This window comes from Crocodylus porosus, unplaced genomic scaffold (genome assembly GCF_001723895.1).
Source record: "Crocodylus porosus isolate Cpor-Errol unplaced genomic scaffold, CroPor_comp1, whole genome shotgun sequence".
Taxonomy (NCBI): domain Eukaryota; kingdom Metazoa; phylum Chordata; order Crocodylia; family Crocodylidae; genus Crocodylus; species Crocodylus porosus.
Genome location: NW_017728950.1, coordinates 32,411,330 through 32,438,373, shown reverse-complemented (window position 1 = coordinate 32,438,373; position 27,044 = coordinate 32,411,330). Strand labels below are relative to the sequence as shown.

The following is a 27,044-nucleotide window of genomic DNA, read 5'->3' as shown; positions in this document are numbered from 1 at the left end:
TGGGGGGGCTGGCAGGGGTCCCCCCATGGTCACCTCGCTCCTCCCCCAGCCCCCTCTCCCTTGCCCCTAGTACTTACTAGCTCAGAGTGGTAAATTTGGGGACAGCCCAAATCATCAAAGTTCTCTGAATCTTTGCTGAAGCTTCGGAGAGCTTTGGATCAATTTGGACCTTTAAACTGGTTCCCTGATTTGACTCGGATTCAGAGATTTGGCCACTGAATCAGGCTGACTCTCCTCCAAATCAAATCACCACACAAAGCTTTGCACAGCCCTAGTGACTGATCAGTGACCGGGGCGAAGAGGTGGAGTGTGGCAAGTGACAAAATTTAAAAAATTAAAGGAGCTGCTGCAGTAGGCACTTCCTCCATGGTTTACAGAGATCTCTAGGAATAAGTCATGATGCATTTGTACCCTTGGACAGAGTTATCTTTGCATCTATAGACTGCAGTTTGAGCTTCAGCATGCTTTGCTGTACACAATTAATTTTTCTTGATGTAGTCTTTGCTGTGGATCTTTTGAACTATTTAAAAAAGGAAAAGATTGAGATAAAGGACTGTTAAAAATATATGAATAAATAAAAGAGCTCTATGCTGTTGGAATTATAAAACTCAGTGGGGCTGGGAAGTCTGCTCTGGCTTGGTTAACTTCCATGGTTCTAAGGGGAGAAAGGAAGGAGAGCAGAAAAATAAAGACACTGGATTTCAGAAAACCAGACTTTAGCGAACTTAGGGAACTGCTGGGCAAGAACTCCTGGGAGGCAATTTTAAGGGGAAAGGAGTCCAGGAGAACTGGCTGTACTTTAAGGAGACTGTATTAAAAGCACAGGAGCAAACTATCTTGATGCAATGGGAAACGGGATGTGCAACAGGACACCAGCCCGGCTAGGCAGCAATCTCTTCAATGAGCTGAAAGTCATAAAAAGAATCCTATAAAAAGTAGGAAACTTGGTCATATCACTAGAGAAGAATTGAAGAGTATTGGGCAGACACACAAGGAGAAAATCAGGAAGTCAGTCTGTCTGTGTGTTCAGCTGATCAAGAAAGCCAAGGCATGATTTCAGATGCAACTGGCAAGGGACATAAAAGGCAATAAGAAGGGAAGGGACATGAAAGGCAAAAAAATTCTGTAAGTTTGTAAAGAGTAACATGAAGACTAAAGAAACCATAGGTCCCTTATGGAATACAGAAGGCAATTTAGTTAAGGATTCTGCAGAGTAGTATTTTTTACTTCAGTTTTCACAAGTAGGGTCAGCTATTAGATGATAATCACAGTCGGCAGCAAAGATAGGGAAGGAGACAAATGGCTCAGGCTAGTGGCAGAACAAGTTGGGAATTACTTAGAGAAGTTAGATGTTTTCAGGTCTGCAGGGCCATATGAGATGCATCCTAGGGTACTGAAGGAATTGGCTGAGTGATTTCAGAGACATTGGCTATCCTCTTTGAGAACTCATGGAGGTTCGGTGAGGTACTGGATGATTGGAAAAGAGCAAATATAGTGCGCATCTTGAAGAAAGGGAAGGAGCATCCAGAGAATTATAAACCAGTCAGCCCAACCATGACATCTGAAAAGATCACATGGAGGAGCTCTTCAAGGAATCTACTTTGAAGCACTTGGAGAAGAACAAGGTGATCAGAAGCAATCAGCATGAATTCACCAAGAACAAGTCATACCTAGCCACCTGTATAATAAGGTGACAGGCTCAGTGGATGGGGGGAGAGCAGTGGATGTGGTATACCTTGACTTTACCCAGGCTTTTGACACTTTATCTTATGGCTTTCTCTTTAGCAAACCAAGGAAATAAGCTGTTTATAGTCACTATGTTTTTCTAGGTTGAATCCAGACTACAGCTGTCACTATATACACATGAACATCTGTACTCTGAGTTAAAATTGGCTCCTGTCTGAATTACTTCATCTTCATTGAATAACGATTAAAGTTAATGCAGACAAGGGCAGTCTGAGCTAGGCTCTTTAGACTATATTAATTCACATGTATATACAGCTTTGCTTTTGGGAAAAACAGTCTTTAGGAACTCGGCAGATGCACATTGAAAATATCAATCCCTGTAAAGGATACTCAGTTGGATTTCTGCAACACAATAGAGACTACCAGGCACAAAGTAACAACTTTACAAAGTCAAATGCGCCAACAACACCTCAACCTGACTAAGTATCAGTATTCTAAGCCCCCAGCCCTGCTCAAGCAAACGGGCTACTGGTTTGTGAAGAAGGGGGCCTCTTGCTGCTCCGCAGTCCCTGGGAGGGCTGTGGGCTGGGGGGCTGTGCCAGGCTCTTCCTGGGGGGCTCATGCCCCGGGGTCTGCACACAGTACAATTGCAAGCTGCTGCTGCGGCACCGGACTCTTCCCGGCGCTCAGGGTGGGCTATGCTGAATGCTGGGAACAGCCTGGTGCAGCCGCTGACCCTAGCCTGCAGAGGCAGCCTGCTGTCATCTGAACCCCCTACACCCTGCCCCACACCCACTGACAGTTTCTTCCGCAGCTGATGCCAGCCACTCCTGGGGCTGCTGCAGCAGGGGCTTGGGTGAGTGTGGAAAGCTGCATTGTGCTCCATGCCACCCAGGACTCCACTTGTCCGCATTCACCCCAGCCTGTGCTGCAGCAGCCCCAGAAACAGCCAATACCACCTGCCTGCACCATAGCACAGTGCAGCCCAGGACCTCAGGTGAGTGGGGACAGGTGGAGCACAGGTGTGGGGGGACAGGCGGAGCACGGTGCAGCCCAGAGGCTGCAGGCAGCTGGTGCTGGCTGCTCCCAGGGCCACTGCAGCAGGGACCGCGGTGAGTGGGGACAAGCTGCACCGTACCCCATATCCCTTGGGGCTCCACTTGTTCTCACTCACTACAGCCCCTGCTGCAGCAAGACCTGCACCGCCTGCTCCCCCCGCCCCGACAGTTCCTTCTGCTTTGCCCTCTTGTGCAGTTCCAGGAGCAGCACTCTCCCCTTGCCCCTTCCCTAGTCCCAGCCTCACTCCCTCCCTCCCTCACCACGGTGGGAACCTATCCCTATTTGTTACATTTAAACTGGGTTCCCTTTATGCAAATTCGATTTATGCACAGTTTCCTGAGAATGCACATACCACATCAATTGAGGGAAACCTGTACTTTCAATGCTAACACTCCATGCTCATGTGGTGTGGTAGCAGAGCAGTTAAGCCATTTTGCTATGTCTCCAGAGGTGTGACTCCAAGCTCTGTTGCCCAGGTGTGTATCAAAGGCCATCTCCCTATGACCCAGCTGTAAATGAGGACCTGGTCTTTAAGGGTGCCTGTATATGCTGTGCAGGGTTAATTCAGTTTAGTTCTCCCTAAATTGAAATGGTAGGTTTTTAAAAATCCCACTGCGGGCTTGATCCCATACTGGATCCCCACAGGCTTGATCCCATAACGGATCAAGTATGGGTCATTTTAATAGAAATGTTGGTTTATCTTAAACAATTCATTCAAGTTTTGGCTGAACTGGTTTTCCTACCCATACCATTTTTCCTGCTCATAAAAGAAAACATATTGGTAATTTTAAGAGAGAGCAGCAAAAAATTGAAACAATCCATTTTTCTACTGTGTGCAGCTCCATAGGGGTCTAATTCAGTTAGCTGCCTCTGGCTGCTGCTATAATATAAATGACTAATAAATAATAACACTGGCAAAGACACTTTCATAATAAGTGTTTAATGTGTTTGTATGCAAATATGAAAAAAGGGAACTAGAAGTAAAGGCACATTTAAATAGTTAAAAGTTCTGAGCACCCAGGGACTACTGATGATTATGCTGATGCTACTTGGATTAGAATTTAGAATGTCTTAACTCCATCAGGCCATCTATCGAGGACAATGATTCTCAGCCTTTTTGTATTCAAGGCATCCTCACTAGACTCAAGACACCCCCTCCTTAAGTTTTATTAATTAAATGGCACCCAATTTCAAAAACTAATTCATATATTACAGTGTTTACTTCCTTGCAGAGGTGTGGGGCAGCGGACAAGTCCAAGCCTATGCTTATCTGCATAATGATATCACAAGAACTAAGAGATGTGACACTTGAGTGGCTATGGGAGGAATGGATTTTAAACACATTATTAATTAATTATAATTCTTTGCTTTCATGGCTGCTAGCACCATTTAACTTCAATAACTAATTAACAAAGGGTTCCTTTTTTCCAAAAGATTGACGTATCAATAAGCATGGTCTTATGCTCCTTCTATAAAGGTACCAATGCTAATAAAAAACATTCACCCAACAAGACCTGCAGGAAAAAAGAGAGGGAGGGGGAAAGGAGACTGAGGCCTCTGCCAGATGTGCAGGTAAAGGCATGATAGGATCTGATGCATGATTGAAACAGAGAGCCTGGGGAGAAAGAGCCCAGGCACAGCCCTGCAGGGAAAGTAGGGTACAGCCTCAGCTGAGGTGCCATGACAAATAGGTAAGGAGATTAATTAGGAGGCGCCTGCAAGCAACCCAGGAGGATCACCTGATTGGAAGAGGGAATGATCAGAAAGATATAAGGCAGCCCCAGAGGTTTGGGAGGCAGTCTGCCCATGGAAATGCTCTGCAGAGGTGCCTGTGACAGAGACACAGGTTGTAAGTGGGTTTGGCCAAGAGACAGCAAGAGAAGAAGCTGAAGGCTAGCCATGCATATAGACCCAGGATTGGGATAGGAATTTAGCTATAGCCAGAAAGGCTTGTGTTTTCATTTCAGTTTGGCCTGGTACCTTGAGGGGGGTCGAGGAGGGTCAGGTGCCCAGGGGTCAAAGGTGTGGTGGGTGAGTAAAGGTGGTGAGGGCCCTTTGGGTCAGAGCCAGGGCAAGAATTGTGTGGCTACTAGCGGGAGTCATGGCCACCCCTAGGACTCAAACCCACTACAGCAATCCATACAATTGCTCTTCCTGCCATGTCACACATGCATGGCAGAAAGCATGATTGTGGGATCAAGCATAGATCCCATCGTGCTTTATTGCCAGTGAAAGGGGAGCTTAGGATCATGATCTCCAGATCCCTCTGCACCAAAAGTAGCAAGCTCTCACAGTTGGAAGCCTGCAGCCAAGGGAGCACATGGTGGGCACCCATCACTGCAAGCCTCATCAGCTGACAGGACTCCCAGCCACTGGGACAAACCTGGCTGCATGTTTAATTAATAGCATCATAGGGACCAGCCACAAAGTTATTCCACACTTCCTGTGGAATAGCTACACAGTTTTTCTTGTTTTATGACACCATTAATTGCTTTAACATGTGGCTGGATTACAATTTCAGATGTGATTAACTGGTCAGTCATGTCTTACATGTAACCTGATGTTAACATGCCATGCTATTTGTAAGTTGAAACCCAGTTAAAACAGAAAAGGTTTTCTCATCATGGTTATTTGGAATAAGTTCTAAAGAGAGAATCTAATGTTGACAGTGAATGGCATTCAGATCTCCTCCCACCTAGCACTGTCTGGATAAATTATGACCTCATATGTAGGTATTTGCATCATGTATAAATTGGAGGGAACTAGTTCCTCCTCCCTGAGGCCAGATGGTTTTACATCACCAAATTTTCCTTTGTTTATATTTTAGCATCTAGACGTCAGCATTACAATGCATGAGAGATCCACCAGTAGTTAAAATGTTGATTTCAAGACAGTTACGTTTCAGTCGTGTTCCATCAATGTAGAAATAGAACAAAAATGTTAAAACTTCCCCCTCTTCTGCAGCTAGATTCATTTCACTCACAAAGGCTTAAAGAGAAGATTTAAGAGCAATCATTACCTTATTCCATTCGCTTATAATTCTCAATACAACGCAATAATCTCTTCCACGTTTTAAAGGAGCATTATAAAATTTCCCATAATAATGCCTGTCTCCAAGAGTGATTGACATGTTGTCAGCAACATCCTTGGCCAGAAATTCAGCTGCCACATACCCTGCAGCGTTGGTGGCATTGCTAAAGAACGTTGCAGCAGTGAGGGAATTGCAAGCAAATTGGCTTTGCCAGTCTGAGGGAAGTACAATCACTTGGTAAAAACTAGAATGAAACAGAAAAACAAATATCACTGCTCATTTCAATGAACCATGCACTAGAGCAACATCATATTTGCAAGCACTCTGTTATATCTTTTGCCCCTCTAACAGTTTTTCAGTCATAAAAATTCAGTGTGAATTCTTTATGTGTGTGGCTGTAGTATTTCGCTTTGTGCATTTGCTACCAAACTCTTTATAAAACACAACACGGGCAAGCATAAACCTGATTTTCCAAATTGCACAAACAAATTGAACATGATTGTGCAAGACCAAACTAGGTGTGTCTACACGTGCGCTTTAATGAGCAATAGCTTATTTTACTGTGCATTAAAGTGCCACATAAAAACCCACACAATTATGTTAATGCACAATAAAATAGGCTACTGTTCATTCATTAGTGCATATTAAGGAAACTTAATGTGGATTTCTTTAGTACCTCACACTGGATTTACTAAATTTAATAAGCATTAGAAAAAGTGCCTTAATGCATATGTAGCCGTGTCCACTGGATACTTTCATAAGACAGTGGCCAACTATGAGTTACTGCATATTGTCCTTTTGCTGCACTCATTTAACGTACAACTTTCAGCTCTAATCTGGACACAAAGAGGATCACATGATCAGCCTATAAGAAACAATTTTAATTTGATTTCTCAGAGATAAACTGTTATCTAGATCAAGAAAGTGTTGACAGTTCCCGGCTTTAGTAAGAAACCACTCCCTGACTTCTTTAAACATTTCAGGTATGGTACAGTACTCTGTACCTCAGCTTTCCCCCAGTATGGTTGTCAACGTTTTCTAAACTCAAGGCACCCTCCATCAGACTCAAGGCACCCCTCTAAAACTTTTGTGAATTGTACAATACCCATTTCAAAAACTTATTTATTCCAGTTCATATATTTCATATGTTTCATAGATATCAGGGTTGGAGGAGACCTTGCAAAATCATCAGGTCCAGCCCCCTGCCCAAGGGGCAGGAAGACAGCTAGGGTCAAAGGATCCCAGCAAGATAAGCGTCCAAATGTTTCCAGAGTGGTTGCTTGCATCACCTCTGGAGGCGGTCTATTCCAGGCCTTGGGGGATTGGGCTGTAAGGAAGTTTTTCCTCATGTCCAGCCTAAAACGGTCTTGGAGGAGTTTGTGACTGTTAGACCTTGCCATCCCTTGGGGTGCTCTGGTGAACAGGCATTCCCCCAGGTCCTGATGCGCACCCCTTAAGTACTTATAGGCTGCTCCCAAGTCACCCAAGCCTTCACTTCTCCAGGCTGAAGAGTCCCATGGCTCTCAGCCTCTTCTCATAGGGCCTGTTCACCTGCCCTCTGATCATGCGCGTGGAGTTCTTACCTCCTTGCAAAGAAGCTGGGAAGTGGGGGCAGAGGACCAGCAAGGCAGGGATGAACTTGTGCTTGCACTTGCCTGTTTATCTCCCCACACCTCAGGGCACCCTTCAAACGTTCTTACGGCAACCCGAGGGTTGCCCCAGAACCCTGGTTGAGAATCACTGTTCTATGTAATTTTTTGCTAGATGTATTGGATGATGTACACAAGAAAGTTAGAGTTGAACTGCTCTCACAAAATGCCAGTGTGAATCTGGTGTACCTCCACTGAAATTCAGAGCAACTCAGAACAGAAATTTGTTCTGCAAAACAGAGAGGAGCCTGAAGTCAAAACCCGCAAAAAGGAACACTCAAAAAAACCCTATGGTTAAGCTGGGATCTCAATCCAAGCTTGCTGGTTTGGTTCCATCTCTAATAAGAGGAAGGCAAGCTGGCAGGTGGGTGCTACAACCCAGCCACCACTGCCACTTTTCCCAGTAGCAGCATGGGGAGAGCACCTGCAGCAGGGGGGAGCCATTATCAAAGCCCCTATACACTGCCAAAATCCCGTATCAAATGGGAAAGAAGGGGAGAGGGAGGAGGAAGACAGCTTACCTCTGGCTGCAGAGTGGATCAGTGGCACAGCACAGGGGAGAGACAAGGGTATGCTGGACCAAGGTGCTTACCATTGATCCCCTATGCTGCAGGCCAGATCTGATCATTTCAGGGGTCAAATCCAGCCCGCAGACCTCTGGTTGAGCACCACTGTTCCAACCAGATACAGTCTAAAATAAAAATCAGCCATATAAGTGACCCAGCTAAACAGTCAGGAGCACAGGGAAAAACCAACCTGATAGGCCCATTTCTATCATCCACTTTCCATAGTCTGATCAATGGTGCAGGGCTTTGCAGAGTCACGAGTTTTACTTCTGGGAAGCGAGGATCTGAAAAGCAAACCAGGGCCAGTCCTTCAGAAAAGCTTCTGGAAGTAATGCAAAACTGAAGGCACAAGACTGTTTTTCTAGATTAGAATTATACAGGGCCTTCATAAAGTCCTTGTGCACAACCTAAGTTATTAAAGTTCACAAGGACTTTATGGAGACCCTGTACATTAAACATGCTGGCAATGCAAGGAGCTTGAGCAACGAATTGGGGGGATCTTGAACTACTGGCACTGGTAGGGCTTAATGGGAGCATGGTGGCACAACCACAGGGAGTGGCACACAGGTACTGAAGTATATGCTGTGCTCAGGAATGATGGAAATGAAAGTAAAGTTGGTGGGATAACACAAAGGTCATTCACACAGATGACTGTCTAAGACTATATCAGGTTGGCAATTACCAATGGGGGAGAAGAAACATTTAAGGTAGTGTTTCTCAAGTTAGGGAGTGTAATAAACTTCTTCAGGGTATGTGAGATGAAGGCTTGGGAAAGAAGAAGAAAGGAAAGGGGAAATATAAATGCAGGAAAAGGAGGACAAAGCAAAAATGAAGAACAACTTTATTGTATTCCTTAGGCTGTAGAAGGGATCACCATGTAGCTGGAGGGATACAAAGATTTTTTTTTTTATTGGTTCCTTCTACTCTTATTTTCCTGTGAATACAAATACCTTAAAGTACACAGATAATATTTTTAGTGGTCAAATGTGGGAGAAGATTTTACTTTGATTTAAGCTGAGCATCAGCAGACTCAGTCTGAGCAAATAAATATTGAAACACAAACCCAATTTCTTGTATACCTTGCATCCCTGGCTAAAAATCATAATAATAATTTGAGCTTATCATGAGAGATTTACAACACTTGCCTAAACTATCAAGAGCCTCCTGAACTCCTAAATTTCCCTGGTAGACAGATAAATGAGAAAATAAATTCTTCAGGTTAGCTTTCTTTCGTTCCTGTCTCAAATCCTTCTTTTCTCCGGCATCCAATCCAGCCAAATAGAAATTTTAATTCCCAGAAACAGTCTGAAAAAGGTTACACTATTTTTTTAAATTCTAGCCAAAGTGAGCAAAACTTACAATATCTACTCCATATAAGCTCTGCTTTCTATTTCAGTCAGGAGGTGCAAGTAGGGGGAGAGGAAAGAGCTTAGGAATGATTAGAAATGGCATATTTTATTTTCCAAAACAGGATTAAAAATGCAAAATATGAATGCAAACATTGGCTCCCATGCAGAGAGGCCTATGAAGTGGATTGAAGAGAGGCAAATGTGCAAACTACAAATACCTTTAAAATTTGGGATCTTTAGTACTTTAGGTTACTGGTGGAAAAAAGCGGAGAGGGGAGAGAAGGGAAAAAATTAGTTTCATTTTCAGTCCAGGAAGTTCTTTCATGTATCGTATTTGGCAACCAGGATATTCTTGAAAACACACCTTGCCAGAAGGTAAATCCCCGCTAAAAATAAGTCAACTATCAGGCTGACAGAACATCAAGATTTCAAAACCCACGTGGGAAAAATAAAAATTTCAGACCACCTCCAGAAAAAAAGGGGGAAAAAATGCCAGTTAGCACATCTACATGAGACACTAAAAGTGCAGTAGACTAATTCTACTGCGCATTAGCACATCAGGGCAAAAACCATGCTAATGCGCAGTTGAATTAGCATCATGTAAAAAACATGTGCTAGTGCTACAGCACACTAACACCAAGTACAGCGCATTAAGTTATTACTTGTTATTACAGGTACTAAACTTAATGCGCTGTAATTACAGCACCCTAATGCATGTATTATAGACATGCCCAGTGACTGACATGCCCAGTGACTGACAAAAGGCTGCTACTTGGGGGGGGAATTACTGACCAAGGGTGAAAAGGAGCCCCAAGCCCAACTGTTTGCCATTAACTTCTAGCCTTCTCTGTCTACAGGAAAATGCACTAAAAGCATTCCAGCAGGACTGACTTGCAGCAGTACCCTTCAAACTTCCGCACGGCAAGCAAATGAAAAAGTCAAGCATCAACTGTGCTCCATTCGAGATAGCCCTTCAAAATCAGTGCTAGGTAGCCAGTAAGCTGGCATTTCATCTTGAGGTTCATTTTCATTATTAGAATACATGTGGAGTTTGGGAGTTCTCTGCTTCCCCCTGCATGTTCTCTGTTGATGATGTTGCTTTAAAAATAGGCAGGGTAGAGACGCACCTTATAAACAAACTGAATCAGAGAGGCATAAGTTTTTGTAAGAGCTTATTTCATCAGCATCTAATGAAGTGAACTTTTGCTCACAAAAGTTTCTCTGATTCAGTTCATCTATATGGTACATCTCTACCCTGCCCTGACTTAAGACAAACACAGCTAACTATCCCCCTGCTTTAAAAATAGGAACGGAACTGAGCTGCATTTTAGATCCAAATGATTAGCTTTCCCCAAGTTCAAGGAAATCACATAAAGCATTCTCGTTCAGGCCCAGTTTTAACTGAAAGCAATTCTCTGCTAAAATAAAGCAATTTGTAGGATTTAAGTTTCTTGCTAACACGATATTTCCAGGATTTTATGGGTATTTGGTGGGGGGTAGGGAGGGGGACAAATAACAATTTTTAATTGAATTTTCACATTTAAAAAAGAGAAACAGAAATAGCTCCTCCAATGGAGAAAGCATAGGTTATAAGGAGGCAGAGGTACAGATTAAATGGCACAGGTTGTCATTATTATTATTTGAATTACCATATGAGGAAATACTACAATACATGTTACAATACAAGTGCTATGCTGAAGGACAGAAGAGGTTTTTTGATATGGAGAACAACACTATTGAAGTGCCTTTTAAGTGGATGTGGGGAAGTTTAGGACCCATTACAAAATAAAATTTTACTTTTAATGCAAAAATTATATGTACTTTAAAAAATGTATATATTTTTTCTTTTTTTACATGATGCTGTTTTTCTTCTTACATTCCACTCAGCTTATCAATGAAAACTAGTTTGGGTGGTTTAGCTTAAGAATAATAATGATCATTACTAGTAATAATACTACTACTAATAATAGTAATAATAATAATAATTACTAGCACCACTGCCACTCGTAGTACAGCAAGGTCGACTCTAAAACGCAAGACTCCATGTTTGTACTGCCTACCAAAGACCGCTCCGAAGAGCTCACTATTTCTTTACAAACAAAGAGTCAACAAGTGAATACTGAGAGGTAGATGAGGGGAACACAACTGAATAATGAGACAATATTGGTTGGTATGAACATAAAGCACACAAACTGACTAACCCTTGTCAAGTCTGTTGTAGACATCAAGAAAAAGATGAGCTTTAGGCAGAGATTTGAAGGAGATGAACAAGTTGGCTTTGTACATGTTTACTTGGAGCTTATCCTCATGGGTGATGATCAGCTGACTGTGGGGAAAAACCTGATGGGATATAACTGCATGTGGGACAATCTAGATTGGCCTTGTTTGCCAAAAATGCAGGGTTCACAAAAATCACAATAAAATGATAGGGAGGCTGGAAATAGACTTGTAAAGGGCCTTAGAAAGAGAAGACAAGTAGTCCGTGTTTCATGTAGAAAAGGAAAATGTAGCTGTGGAGACCTGAAAAGAGAAGGAAATGGAGTCAAAGTAATGAGACTGGGAAACGACCCTTGCAGCAGAATTTGTTGAAGGCCTGACTGTGCTCTGGCAAAATGAAATGTGTCAATGTCAGAGAGGAGGCAGCTGAAGCCACTGACACTTAAGAGGATGACAGCCCATATGAGAATTTGGGGTGTGTGGAGGGAAAGGACAGATCATGTGTTAAGAAACATTAGGCAGGAAAAAGAGGCCAGACAGAGAGAGGAACCAGATGGGAGACTTTAGAGAAAGAGCCTAGTCAAAGATCATGCCAAGGTTGCAGACATGAGCAAAAAGAAGGATACCTGGTGTCCATGAACACTAGGTGGAAATATTTAGAGCTTTGTTTTGACCATGTTGAGATGAAGCTGAAGGTTGGACATGTATGAGGAGATGTCAGGAAAACAAGCCAAGATTTTAATTTGGACAGAAGGAGGCTGGTCAAGGGATGGAAAGGTAAATCTGCACATTGTCGGGATAAAGATGATAGATGAATTAATATTTGTGAATGGAACTGTCCAAAGCCAGGGTGCATAGGAGAAGAGATAAGAGCTAAGAGCAGAAGCCCATAGGACCCCCCAGACAAGGTTCTTGATAGAATAAATTTACATATGGAGAACAGATTTCTATTTTTTTTAGTTTAACAAGCTGCCTCTTGGAAACAAAGATGCTGTGTTAGTTTAAGACACTTACTGTACAAATAGTTGCATGTGTACTAAAATTACACTCACGGGAGTAGCCTAGTAGTCTCAAAGGGTACACAAATATTTACAGAATTGAAAGGTAATCTCCTCCCATAAATATATTAATTTTCAGCTTCATAATCAATCCTCCTTTCAGTTTAAACAAAACAGAAAATCCTTTCTACAGCTCTTGTTCTCTGTTAGGATAAATGGTTACTGATTTCCCTTTTAGGATGTGTGATCCTAGCACAAAGTTGGCAAACTCCCAAGGGTCAGAGCTCCTGCCACTGTCTCCAGCAGGCCATGCTATCCACTAGCACTGTAAAGAGCCAGAGCAATCATATGTGTAATCCCCTGTAATGATAATTGCCTATAAACTCTTCCTTCCTCAGCAGATGGTGGAATTTTGCCGTCTTCTTCCAAACATGAAAGAGCCCACAGCCATGAAAGGAGCTGAAGGGGTAAAAATAAAAGTGTATTCCAATTTGCAATGGTTAATTATCTTCTCTCCTGCAGTACTAAAATACCCCTCAATCAAATATAGGATACAAGACACAACAAAGATCACAGATGAGGAGGACTGGAAAATTCTTCATAAAGGAAAGTGCTTTCCACTCTCAGTTTTAAGATTCTTCATTTGTAATATAATTTTTAAAAGGAGTGAGGGGATGTGAAATGTATGGCACAAAAGGAGCTACTGGATTAAAACAAGGGAAGTTTTAGTAATGAAAAGGTTCTCTGATGAAGTCAGTATTCTTGAAATCTGTTGAAAAAGAATCTTCTCCTGCCTCCATACTAAAAAGTATGAGAAACTTTTAAAAATACTAAACAGTTCAATTTCTGTGAGCTAACAGGTAAGAACAAATTTAGAATTAATTCAAAATCAAAAAGCAAAAATGGGTAGAAGGGAGTGAGCTTGAGACTATGCAGAGTTGTGAGGAAAAAGAGGGGAGTGAATCATTAAACAGTTTACCTAGAGAGGAAGAAACACTGAAGCTTGATATTGACTATGAAATGTAAAGAGCTACTGGAAGAATGAAAAGAAGAAAATAAAATAATGCAAGGTTCTCCTCTGACAGCAATACAAATAAAATGAAAAGAAGGTGCTAAGTATAAAAAACAGTTCTCTTTGGGACTGAACAGCTATTGAGAAAAATCTACCCAACTACTGTTAACTGGCATAGAAAAACATTGGAAACAAGTAGCAACAAGGAGAGTGCAAGGCAGGAACAGTACCATGACTCAAGGTCATTTTCAATTTTCTTTTTGAAGAAAAGGGGGAGGAGGAAATTATGTACATTAGGCTCTGCAACTACTTCCCATTCATTTGTGGCATGAAAATGTAACTCTTCCATTTTCAATAATTCAAGCATAATTGGTCCATTTCCCCAAGGCCAGAAATCCTCCTGCCTAGCAAGTATGGTGTCCCAGCACGTGGTAGCCAGCTGCAAAATGACTATGTCCTATTGAGGATTAGCTAAAGCTTTATGCTGAATATTTATTCTGAAAAATTATTTACTCATTTTCTTCCTTAAAACAAAGGCTACAGATGGACAAAAATCTAAGCACTACTTCTGGGCAAGTCACAAGCCTGGGATGCTTTGTTTCTTCACTATTGCAAAAACATTGTAATAGGTATGCTAGAATGTCCTTCCATTCTGTCTGCCTGTTCCCCTTTAACAGGTTCAACAGTATGTAAAAACCCAGCTGTTGGGAAACAACACACTGGAGCGAAGAGGCTGACCTGGTATGATGAGTGCATGCCTCCACATTGAGAAATCCTGCTGGAAGTTCTGATATTTTTCAGGTTTCACAACCTTGACAGTACTCCATCAAAACCTTGCATGGGCTGCTATCTAGGCCTGTGTGAAGCGGCAAGTATTCACTTCAGATTAGGATTTGGCCAATTCAGAGGGGCAGTGATTTGATTCGGTGATTCAAATTACTGTCCTGATTCAATTCCGCCGATTTGGATGCAAAGATCTGGTGCCGATTTGGCCATAGACTAAACAGGCAGCAGTCCTCACCACACTGGACGCTACTGCCTCCAGCTTCTAAGTCTGTTGTGGTGGGCAGCGGGGGGAGGGAAGGGAAGTGGGGGTGGGGACACAGATCAACACCCCCACAGTGAGGGAGGGATTGGGGCTGGGGCATAGGCAGCAGAAGGGGGGTGCTAAAAGGGCTCAGCCCCCCTCCCAAACACCAGGTGAGCCTGGCTGCAGGCTGCTGCAGCAGGGGGGAGGGGTGTGCTGGGATCACAGCTGGCCCAGCACAGCACATCAGTAAGTTTCTTTTGACTGCCTGGGCTTGGGGGAGGCAGATCAAGACCCCCCACAGTGCAGGAGGGACCAGAGTAGGGGCAGGGGTGAATCATTCACCCCTGACCCCACCCTGTTCCCTGTTGCACTGTAGGGACTGCCCCACAACCCAGCCTGGCTGGAGCCCCGTTCATGGGGAATTGGGCCCCGGCCAGGCCAGGCTGTGGGGCAGCGGGGGCCTGGCAGCTCGTTTAGGGGCTTGGGTGTGCAGCTTTCCCCACAGTGCGCACCGTGGGGGAGCCAGGGAAGGGGGACACATTTGTTCCCCTCTCCCTAACTCCCTCACGCCATGCCCCTGGGTGAGCTGCTGGGCTCTGATTGCCCCATGACCTGGCCCAGCTGGGGCCCCATTCATGGTAGAAGGGGCCTCAGCCGGGTTGTGGGACAATTGAAGTCTGTGGTTCCTCCAGAGCCAATGGGGGGAGCCAAGGGGTAGGGGCTGTGGCCCCCAATCTTTGCATGGGGCAACGGCAGGCTGCAACTGCACTCTGCCTACTCCCCGCCTCTGTGCCTTGCTGTAGCCTTTGAAAGCAGTGCCATGTGCCTCACTGCCTAGCCCGCTCAGTGGTGGGATGCACATGGCACCATGCCACTTTCAAAGCCTGCAGTGAGGGGCAGAGGTGGAAAGCAGGCAGAGCTCAACTGTAGCCTGCCCTTGCCTTGTGCAAAGATCAGCTTCCTGGTGCCACGGCTCTGGAGCAGCCACCAGACTCTTGTTGGGATGGGGTGGTGCAGGTGTCCTAGGGGCTCTGTCCCCTCTGGCCTGGTGGCGCAGCTGAGGCTGGTCCTGCTTGAGCTCTGGGCCCCTCCCAGTGGTGCTGGACTGGGGCCAGGCCAGGGCTGGTGTGGAGAGGCGGCCAGGGCAGGTGCAGGGCTCAGGGCTGTGGACAAGCTGCCCAGCCAGGGTAGGGGGGGCAGGACTTGGGGAGGAGGGCTCCTGCCACTGCACACTGCCTGTCCAGGAGGGCATGGGAGCGGGTGTGTGCCTCCGGATCTATGCGAGGCAGGCTGGGTCAGGCTGGCTCTGGGAGGCTAGCTCCAGCCGCCCACTGCCAGGCTGCACTCTGCGTGGCAGGTGGAGCTAGGGCTGCGCTCTAGGCGGCTAGCCTCAGCCGCAGCCTAGAGTCCAGCCCTAGCTCCAGCCACCCTGCAGAGAGGAGCAGGGGTTATTGGGGGACTACAGCCACCCTAAAATTCTCCATAGCCCTTGATTTGGGTGCACATGCCCACCCCCATGCCCTGCCGCTGCTTGCCCAGCTGGGACAAAGCTGTGGCTTGTCCAGGAGGCATGGGGAGGCTGGGTGAGCAATGGGAGGGCATAGCTCCTGCTCCCAGTGCCTTCCACCGCCTATCTGGAGTGCAACCCCGCCAAGCCCACCCCACGCAGGTCTGGGGACACACACCCACTCCCATGTCCTCCTGGATGGCAGCGCACAGTGGCAAGAGCCCCCCTCCCCAAGTCCCAGGCCCCCCTATCCTGGCTGGGCAGCTTGTCCCAGCCCCAATCCCTCCCTTGCTGTGGGGGCATTGATCTTTACCCCCCCAAGCCCCTTCTTTTCCTCCTCCGCCCACCACAACAGACTTACCAGCTGGAGGCAGCTGTGTCCAGCATGGTGAGGACTGCTGCCTCTTTAGTCTATGGCTGAATCTCCCCGAATAGATTCAGAGGCTTCTGATTCAATTCAGAAGTTTTAATTGGTCTCCTGATTCAATTCAGATTCAGAGATTTGGCCACTGAATCGGGCTGAATCTCCTCCAAATTGAATCGGCTACTGAAGCTTTGCAGAGCCCTACTGCACTCCTGGTGATATGTCTGTTGCTTACCAAATTCTTATAAATAAATCTTTCATGCAGATGGGTCTGTAACATTACAGCTCAGAAAATATTTTTTAATGTAAAATAAAACAGAGGGCTCTGTTTATTTTGTACAATGGAAGAGCTGGGAGATAATGTGACAGCTGCAGGCAGCTGGTGGTGGAACAAAGAACAAATATATTTCTCTTCAAGCTTTCTTCCATTCTATCCCATACAATGCGTTGGAACTCCCTTCCTGACTATCTCCATGTCTCTTCCCTTTCTGCCTTTCAAATCTCTTCTCAAACCTGCATATTTTGCATGTCAATCTGCTAAAAATCAAGTTCAGCCACTGCCTCACTTCACCCTTCCTGCACTAGTGTTGTTCCAAGGAATGTACCAAAACTTGTAAGCTATTGTTCTGAAGTCTGTTTACCTCTTGCTTGGTGGTTTCTTCAATATTTTCACAGACTGTTAGCTCTGTAGGTCAGGGAACACGTGGATTCTTTCAATGTCTCTCTAACTGTGGTACATTAGTAATAACAAATAACCTGAAGACAGACATTTGGTCAAGATTTTTAAAAGTGAAAAAAGTGATTTGGGGTGCCCAGCTAGAGACAATGAAGCAAGAATCTGATTTTTAGGAAGTACCCTGAAAATCAGCCCCAATCAAGGGTGTGTCAACCCAGGCCATGAACAGGCATTACATTTGTGCTGAAAAAAATGCCTCTCTCCCAAAATATATTAATTTACGGAAGTTGTTCCAGCACTCCACCGGCATCACCCTGTCCCATCCAGCACAACCCACATACTTCCTGTTGGTCACTCCAAGACCCACAGCAGCAGCAGGGACTGGATGATCCAGCTCTGCAGGTCATATCTTTGGCACCCCTGCTGTAATCAGACCACTATGAGGAACTTGGAAAATATCTTCATCTCCAAGTATATTCTGTCCTCTCTTTGCTCCTGCCAAAGAGTCAGAATTTTCCTGGCATTTATATTTTAAAATGCACTTCCTAGGCAGCAAGAAATTTAAAATCACTACTCTCTCCACAGGAAACAAACTTTTATTAGAGTGGCTCATGTAATATAAAAATTTCTCAAATCCTAGAGCGGGGTAAGCAACCTCTGGCATGCATGCCGGAGCATTGCACATGAAAGCATTTTGCCTGGCACATCCACCTAGGGGAAGGGGCCCAGGTGCTGTGCTGCCACAACAAGAATCAGGCCCCTTGCAGCTCCCCAACCACTTGCCCCGGCATGCCAACCTTTTACAAGTTGAGGTTGCAGGTGTTTTCGCTACTCTGCCCAAAACGTTGCCGACCTCTGTCCTAGAGTATTTATACAACAAAAACTTTTCTTAAATTCATGTTAAAGACAGGTAAGGAAGTCAGCAGTAACATTTTCCTCAGACTGCACATCCTACAAAATGAAAAAATGTAGTTGGGCTATACACAATTAGCAACTCCAATGGAGAAATAATGGAACTGAATTTATCATCATAATAGATTTGCTCTTTCCTTTGTTTCTTTTTCTTGGTGGCAGATACAAACCCTTCTTCCTGCCAAATGAAGGTATTGTTACCATCTTTTTATATCTACAGTGCAGTAATTGCCCAACCATTTTTCATGATCCGAAGTCCATTTTGGGTTCTCAACACTTGCTTACACACTGTAAACCAGGAAAGCAGAAAGGGCAGTCTAAGAAGAATGCCACTGGGAATATAAAGGAAACAGCATTTCAGTGATCTGTGAAGCACTCAATGGAACATATTTACTGGCCCCGAGATGACAGACAAGTACAATTATGTGCTCTTCACCAAAATGCCAAAAAGAAACTGCTTGTCAGGCACTCTATGGCAAGGAGAGGAGTAGGCTGCTGATTTCCTGGACTTTTTCTGTAGACATGCATTTCATTACAAACCTCATGAATTCCCTCATTAAGGCTAAGTAAAACTAGGGCAGGTTTCCTGACCAACATTTATAAACCTATGCATCTCTTTCTTTATATAGAACAAATTGTCACTGGCATTTACATATTTAATTAAGTGACACAGGCTAACACTGAAAATGCTTTCTAACCTGCTTAATTTCTTCCACAGAGGAACTTGATTAAGATGATATGAGGCTCATCTATCCTCTAGGGCCTCTGTTCCACAGCAATATACAATCAATGGCTGGGACCCTCATGTGCTGTAAACTGAAGTAAATCCACAGAAGTCAATGACATCTTGACATGCCTATAGACAGAAGCAACTTGAGTCCAATGCTACAGGAGGTGCTCTCTAGCCATACATCCCTGGCTACAGTACAGTAATTTACAACCACTGGGGATCTGATCCCACATTCTGAAATATAAATCTATGACTCAGCTTGACTGAACTTTAGTATATGTGTTAAACAAACTGCAGGGCAAATTTAGGCAGAAAGAATTTAATTCCCTAAGTAGGATTTCAGCCACAGTTCAGAAGTTAAAGGGACTTTGTTTAATGAATTACTTTAAGGATTTCTTTACTGATACTTTATCAGCTAAAATTACTTAGACAGAAAGAATGTTAAAATCTGATCTTGATCTCCATTATTAATGATTTACATTTGCTTTTCTGCTCAGAGCACAAAACAGACTAGCCAGTTTCCCTTTCTGGTTGTCATTAGTCAGCACACTATCACAGCACACTGTCACACAATATAAGCATTGAGGAGGAATGTTGACATCCTTAGCAAACACTGTTCCTACTAAATATTTTTAAACATAATTGATAGAGTTTTGTTAATCTTAAAATGCACATTACTTGGCATAATCTAAAGCAACTCAAACACCATTGCATTTTTGCAAAATGTAAAATGGAACCTGCACCGAACAGACCCTCAATAACTGACCTATTTTTTATGTCACTCCACAAGATGCTACTTCTCCTTGGATTGTTCTAGTGCATTTGTTAAATACTAACTCTGCTCAGACGAAACTGTGCCAGCTTTCAAACTGTCAATACCACTTCAGGGAGCACTTGCTGAAAAGTATTTTGCAGAGGTCTTCAGAGTTGATATGGAACTGGTCCAAACTTGCCCAGCTTAATTCTGGCAGGATGACAAAGCAAAGGGGAAAGCCTGAAGACTTCAGCAGCCTGTAGTCTATAATATCTTTGTGTATCAAGTTCTATTCTGACATGCATTATTTTTATAGGCTATGTGAGGAGACACACTATTTCTGAATAAAAGTTAGGCAATTTCCTAGCAAAGATTACTAAACAATTCCTGTACATGGATAAAACAATCTAGAACACTGTGTACCCTAAACACTAACATTTGCACACAAAATATTTCCCTTTTTACAAAGCTTTAAAAATTTGCATTTACCATTAACTCCCCCCCAAAAACTGCAGTATCCACAATTTGAAAATTGTACCACAAAACTAGCTTGTTATTTCCTGATGGACATCCAGCAGATAAACAGCTTCACCTAGTGGCTGAACACAGTTACAGAAGTGTTCAAACAGCCTGCAAGGTCTCCTCTGCTTCATTTGTCTTGTCTGTGGCCAAAACAAAAAGGATTGGCTCCAATATCAACACTAATGTCTCACCATTTACTGAACAAAACTAATAATCTCAACACTGAAGGTCTGCAGTAGAGGGACAGATTAAAAATAATCTGGACTGCTTTAACTGGAATCAAAATGAGCTCAATGCTCTTAAAAAAAAATTCTGGAAGAAAAACATAACATAAAATACATATTCTTTTCTCCTCCTCCCAAAAGGGCCCTTAGATAAACTACCTTTTAAATTCACAAACTATAAAGCTACTTAACTTGTTATACACATAGACTTTTTTCCTATTGCTTAATAACTCAGCAAAAGCACAGAAGAGTGGGTGAATTGACAAGACTATAAAAGATGGGGCGAGACATATCAATTTTGGGTCTTGTTCTGCATGTCATCCTGGAGCATCGGTTCATCTGACAAGATGGACCAGGAGGAACTCGGCTCCCTACCCATGATCAGCTTACCTGGCCACCAAGTTGATCCAAGTATTGATAAAACTGGTAATGTATGCCAGGACAGAACAGAAATTGGGGGGGGGAGAGAGAGAGAGAGAGAGAGTGTGTGTGTGTGTGTGTGTGATGTACTTGTGGGACTCCCATTATCAGTACTTCATAGTCTTCAGTTAGAAATGCAAAAATCTAGAACTCTTGGTTCACAGATGATACCTTTTATTAAGCCAACTAAGAAACTGCAAAAAAAATATCTTTTTCTATAAGCTTTTGGGCTCAGGGAATATTGATGAAGGGTGTGTGAGCCCAAAAGCTTGCAGAAAATGATAGGTTTTTTTGCGATTTCTTTGTTGGTCTAATAAAAGTTCTCTCTGAACCAAGAGTTCTAAATTTTTGTATTTCTTTTTGTCTCAGGCCAACATAGCTACAAAATACACCCTTCGCAGTCTTCAGTGTAATTCTTCTTCCAATACCCACATCAAGTAAGGAAAGGCTATTATCACTGTTCTACAGACAGTGTCTTTGGGCGCAAACAGAAATGACATTTGTCACCTGATCAGCCCCTTGAAATCACTCTAAAGCGATACCCAAACAAAAGAGCATGGCTGCAGAGCACTCCAAACGTGAAACAAATTAACCCTCATTGTATAAGGGTTCAAATGAAGCTGCTCCTAAGTGGAGTGACTTAATTCAATTTTGTCTGTTCTGGCTGCAGCACAGCAAACTGCAGCTGCTGTCTCTGGATGGGCAGGGGAGAAGGCAGGGGACGGAGGTACTTCTGTGGTTTTCTCAGCCCCACTGGAGTACAGGGGATTGGAACTTCTGCTTCAGTTCCTGCATGACTTGACCGAACTTACACAAGAAGCCTGCATTCAACTCTATGCCCCAGCACAAGTCTCCTGAGTCTTAAACAGATGCCCTAATTGTTGGCACATGTATCTTCTCTCTAGTTTCTCTGCTGTGCTGTACTGCCATTTTAAATCAAACAGAAGCCAATGCCCCTCCTTCTCATGAATTTGCTGACTCAAGAGTCACGTGGACTTTTGAATGCAGACTCTTTTCACAGCCCCCACTGGTCAAGTGGCCATACTGGCACTCATCCTGAGGGTCACTCCATAACAAATAACTACAGTAAAAGCTCTGCTATCCAGCATCCATGGGAAATGGGGAGTGCTGGTTCGTCAAATATGCCAGTTATCTGAGAGTTATAAGTCACAATACAACCCAAGCACAATGCAATCACAATGGTGGATGTGTACAATTAGGACTGCTGCTAGCGACATCGCTGGGCAGCATCCTGAAGCTTCCGTAAACGACAGATCTATGAGAAGTGCACAGCAAGATGCTGGATGGCTATTGGAGTATTTCCAGATATGTGACAGAAGATTTGTATTGCCATCTACGACAGATGTTGGTTAATAGAGCATTCCAAGTGGTAAAGTGCCAGATAACACAGCTTTTACTGTACCATATTTCCCCAAATCCAAGATAAGTCTGAATTTAAAATGACCCTCCAATTCTTAGATTCCATACATGGAAAAATTATGAATTGTTTATAATTTTCTATGTCTAGAATCTAATTACAGCCCCCGCCCAGTGCCAGTGTGCCCTAGCACCTGCCTCTGCCACAGTACCTGCCCCCCTGGCACCTGCTCCCTCAATACTCACCATAGATGGAGGAAGAAAATATTATTTGTGGGGGCTGCATGCATGCATGCATGCATGAGCACAAGAAGTACAGCTCCCATCATGCTCTGTGCAGTGCGATGCATTTGCGGTTAGACTCTTCTTCCTCAGCCACCTGGAGCTGAGCATGAGTGCAGTGCTGCCTGGATGCACACTGTGTGGCGCCATGGTCCTGTGGCTGTCACTGGCCACTGCAAAATTAGTTTGGGGGGCTAAGACCCCCACAAGCCCTGGCCTTCTGCCACCCATGCCACTTGCCCCCCTATGCCTGTGCCCTCTGTGCCTGCATCCCCCGGAGATTACCCCCTACCCCCCCGCCCAGTAAGTGGCAGCTGTGGTAGCAGAAGGGGGGTGGCAGATGATGGGGAGACAGACAGGGAAGAAGAGGCTGTGCGGCAGAGGTGGCAGCACTGGGGACAGGCAGGGGCAGGTGCAGAGTGGCACAGGACAGAGGCAGCACAGGGCAGTCAGGCAACAGCTGTGGCTCCAGCTCTGACCCCCAGTAGGGCCTGGAATTGGAGCTGCAGTAGCTACCTGCCCCTCTCCCCTCCCCACACAGCCGTGTACTCAAATCCAAGATGAGGGGACCCCCCATGTTTAATGGGGAAAAAGACCTTGCCTTAGATTTGAATAAACATGGTAAATAAATAGCTGGACCTACCAGTAATTTCAGTTGTCATTGAAACTAGCACAGAAAGATCCAAAGCTGTGATGGAAATATTCACAGAGTAATTAGTGCCAGGCTGTAAATCCAGACAAATTTCTGGAGTTAGCTTGTACGTGGTGAGGTTAAATGTCATTTCATGAAAGAATTCCTGCTGATACCAGCGCTGGCCTCGTATGTGAAACTGCAATGGAAAATCACAACAATGCGTATTGACAGACAAATGTATAAAGCACTTCAAACGCCACCTTTTTTTGAAGATTTTTTCCGTTGGTAGCATGGCAGGAATGCACAGATGTACAACTGCCTCCCAGCTAAAGTCTTCCTTTAAGGGGCTTCAAAATTATCCCTGTTTCACCCAGAGTCACTTTTAATATGGTTCTGGCTGCTTTGTAACACTACAGCACTGAGTATCACCTGCTCTCTCACTTTTCATAGTGTTTTAAAATTGTTTGAAGTGCTGTGAACATTACACCTATCCATGACCAATGAAAATGAACCATTTCAATTCTTCAAATTAATTTATTATACAAAAACATAAAAAGCAGTTACTTTACCCTTGTGGAAAATACACATATATACAATATATACAAGCATCGAGCCTGAATGTTGTTCAGTATTATCCTAATCAAAATATTCCCAAGTTTTATGAAGAAACAGACCGTTGTTCATAAACAGCACTGGAATAAAACTAGGTCTGGCACTTAGTTTTTCTTTCCTTGACTTCCCTAACCCTTTTTTCAATACAGAAAAAAATCTTGAAGTTACGACTCTGGGAATGGACAAATGTGCATTTTCATTCTTTAAAAGGGAAGGGGTAGGCTGTGCATTACACTGTAACAGTTACATCTACTTAATTCTGTAGCAATACAAATTAGCTAACCCTGCATAACTCTGACCTTAAGCAAAGCAGGAGCACAGCTCAAGTCAGAGCAGTTTTGCTATAGTTGTATTACAACATTATAATTCAAATGTAATGACTGCAGCAGCTAATATTGATTATAATAATCTAGCAGCTAATATTGATGTCCTTTCATATCACAACAATTGCTGACACCTGTCTATACTCATGACCTGCCAAGAGAGAGAAGTATCTGGCTGGTGCACCCTCATTTTTTAAATCAGCACATGTAGGTAAATGAACTCCCATGGACACCAGGTACTTGATCCTGAAAGGTTCGGTGCTTTCAAATCCTGTTGTGCTCAGAATGCACTGAGAACGTCACGTGCTGCTCAGGATTAGATTATGGATTTGTAGTTCCCTGTTGCAGACCTAAGTTTTTGCAGCTGCTTGTACCCTAAGTGGTCACAATGTTATTAACTCAAAACTAATAATTTTCACAATCAATTTTCAGGCATTCATATAAAGGAAAAAATAGATTGCCTGCTCTCTCTGACTCTCATCTGCCATTCTTCAATTAGGAGCATGCAGTACACTCAAGCCAAGGGCACCCTAGGGCAGGGGTCAACAACCTATGGCCCACAGGCTGGATGCCGTCCTCAAAACCTTTTAATTTGGATTGTGGACATGGGACTTCAACAGTAGTCATTCCCAGTGCCACCATGGGGAAGAGCTGCAGTGGCTGACACACATTAAAGTGGCAGCGGCAGGCGCTTTCCCCATGATGCTGCAGGGAAAAGCAGCAGCGGTGGTGAGTGTTTTCTTCAACCGTAGTGGAGAAAAGTGCTACCAGCAGCTGGGACCTAGCACCCTTCTGCCCTCTGATCTGAACTGAGCTAATCAGACCTCACAGCCTTAAAAGGTAGCTGACTGCTACTCAAGGGCATGCAGATTAGAGGGAAAAAAAGCCAATTTAGGACTCAGTACAGATGAACTATCCAGAGATTTCATATCAAGGAGGGCTCATTCAAGGGATGGGGCAAGGTAACTGGCATGTATGGCTGAAGAAGAGGGCAAGGTATAGTATACGATGGAGTCTGAGGCCGGTGCAGAGAAGACAATGAGGAACAGAAAAGAAGGAAAGAAGATTAAAAAATAAGCAAGAAAGAGACATAAGCAAGAAACATCACAAAAAGCACAGGAGTGTGTATTTGAATTTTTAAAATGTCATGCATGCTAGTTTCCCCATTACTACTATCTCTGTTACCAGGTTAATAGAGTGGGGAACTCCAATAGCAGCAATGTACAAAGCATGAGTGACTGGTGCCTCCTGAATCTGGGGGGGTACCCGCGAAAGCTGCCGATCCTGTCAGGGGGGCACCAGCCCTACTGACAGCATCAGTGTCAGCCATCGGGGGTGGGGGGGAGGGAGGAGGTATCACACCCGTTGGGGCGGGGCACGTGCACTCCTGTGCAGCCCCTACCAGTCAGTCGCCTATGGTACAAAGAAACTTGGCATTGTCGATACTTGATTAATTTTTTCTTCTTATAGCAACACAGAATCAAACACTTAAATTATGTATTACTTACTAAATATCTCTCTTCCATATCAGTTCTCTTTATGTTTCGCCTCCATTTCAAGCAGGTGTCATTAAAAATCAGCATATCACTGAAGACTTCCTTTACTGCAGGCATAATAATAAAGGAGGAAAAAGGCATAACTGAAAATGTTTGTAAATGCTCTCCTGTAATATTATTGATCATGATTGACTGAAGATGGAAAACTCCAGCTTTTTAAGGTCTAAAGTTATAGGGAGAAGATGGAACCTCACTCTTTTTACAGTGCCCAAGTACTTTAAAAATTATATAAATGTTTTTTTTCCAGGGAACGATGGCATGATAAAGTTCAAGTGTTCTATTAAAGAGAATCCTTGCAAATTAAATGCGTTTGTCAAAGGTCTAGGAAAAGACTGAATTTTAGAAGTGTGAGTTGTCCCTCTTCTTTTAAAGGTACAATAAAACCACAAATCAGATATTTCAGTTTCAAAACTGGCTCTAGGCCAAACAGGCATGAAAAAGAGGTGGTCAGACCAGAGTACGGGAAAGATGGTCACTTAGCTTCTTGTCAAATTGCACTGGAAATGACCAAGCAGCCATATTTTGATGGCATTTCTCAAACAGGCCTCCTGAGAGCAGAAGGTATATGTATGTCACTGCAGGGCTACAGTTGTCATTTGGCATCAATGTACTGGCTGATGAAGCTACTATTCCACCACGGCAATTCAGTAAGTGTCAAAAGATACTTCTGCTTTCAACCCAGCCTGCCTCTTTGCACCACCAAAGAAGGTGAAAATGTTATGGGACTGATTTGCAAGATTGCTCAATAGCTATGGGTAGAGTGGCATTTTCAAAACTGCTCAGTACCTAGCAATACCATTATTCTCAGGTCCTGAAAATCTGACCCGTTTGGTACCTAAGTAAGACTTACTGGGGCATAAATTCTTTAGAAAATATGCCTCCACTCCATTAAGCCTGATTTATAGTATTTACTCAAATACAAGACAAGGTTTTTCCCCACAGTTAGCGTGGTAGGGGGAAAGCCCCTCATTTTATAATCGCATACAAGGAAATCTAACTAAACACACTGTATATAATTAAACTACTATCAAAAGCAACATTGCTCAGCAATGGAAAGTTGAAGTTGATTAAATGCAACCAACACTGAGCAACACTGATAATTTCAAGGTTATTGTTTTTAAATTTGCTCCTCACTTCCATGTCCTCAGGGAGAGCAAAGTCTGACAGTAAAGAGTAGGCAAAGGGGCTGCCAGGGGAAAATGTTAGGGGGAAGCAGAGAGCAAAGGGGTACCTGACCCCCCAGATTTATTTTCCCTGCTGTAGCAGTGGATGGGAGATAAATTAGGCAAACCTCCAATAATTAGATTATATACCTGGAAAATTATAACAAATTTATAAGTTTTCCACACGTAGAATCTAATTATTGTGGGGGGTCATCTTATAATTAGAGTCATCTTTTATTTGAGTAAATATGGTGTGAGAGAGTGCTTATGCTAAGCAAAGCCTAGCATTAGAAACAATGCACTAAAACTCCCAGAATGCTTCAAGGAGGTTGAGGAGTCAGCGATTGACATTCTGGTAATCACTTTCTGACCCTTAGATGAAAATACTGAA

The 27,044-nt window shown here is 43.7% G+C and overlaps 1 protein-coding gene and 1 long non-coding RNA gene across 2 annotated transcripts in view; one reads left to right on the top strand and one right to left on the bottom strand.

The window, feature by feature from the left end:
* The window catches only part of LOC109323603, a 12,254-nt gene extending 6,500 nt beyond the window's left edge, over positions 1-5,754 (top strand). The window contains exon 3 of the long non-coding RNA XR_002104701.1: positions 4,614-5,754. This is a non-coding gene — a long non-coding RNA (uncharacterized LOC109323603). The remainder of the gene's footprint in view (positions 1-4,613) is intronic.
* SUSD1 (sushi domain containing 1) overlaps positions 1-27,044 on the bottom strand; it is a 94,169-nt gene that overhangs the window by 11,872 nt on the left and 55,253 nt on the right. Inside the window, exons 13-16 of the mRNA XM_019555260.1 lie at positions 25,443-25,537; positions 23,009-23,195; positions 8,182-8,275; positions 5,765-6,020 (exon numbers count right to left, since the gene is read on the bottom strand). Of these exons, the coding sequence (XP_019410805.1) occupies positions 5,765-6,020; positions 8,182-8,275; positions 23,009-23,195; positions 25,443-25,537 (632 nt within the window). The remainder of the gene's footprint in view (positions 1-5,764; positions 6,021-8,181; positions 8,276-23,008; positions 23,196-25,442; positions 25,538-27,044) is intronic.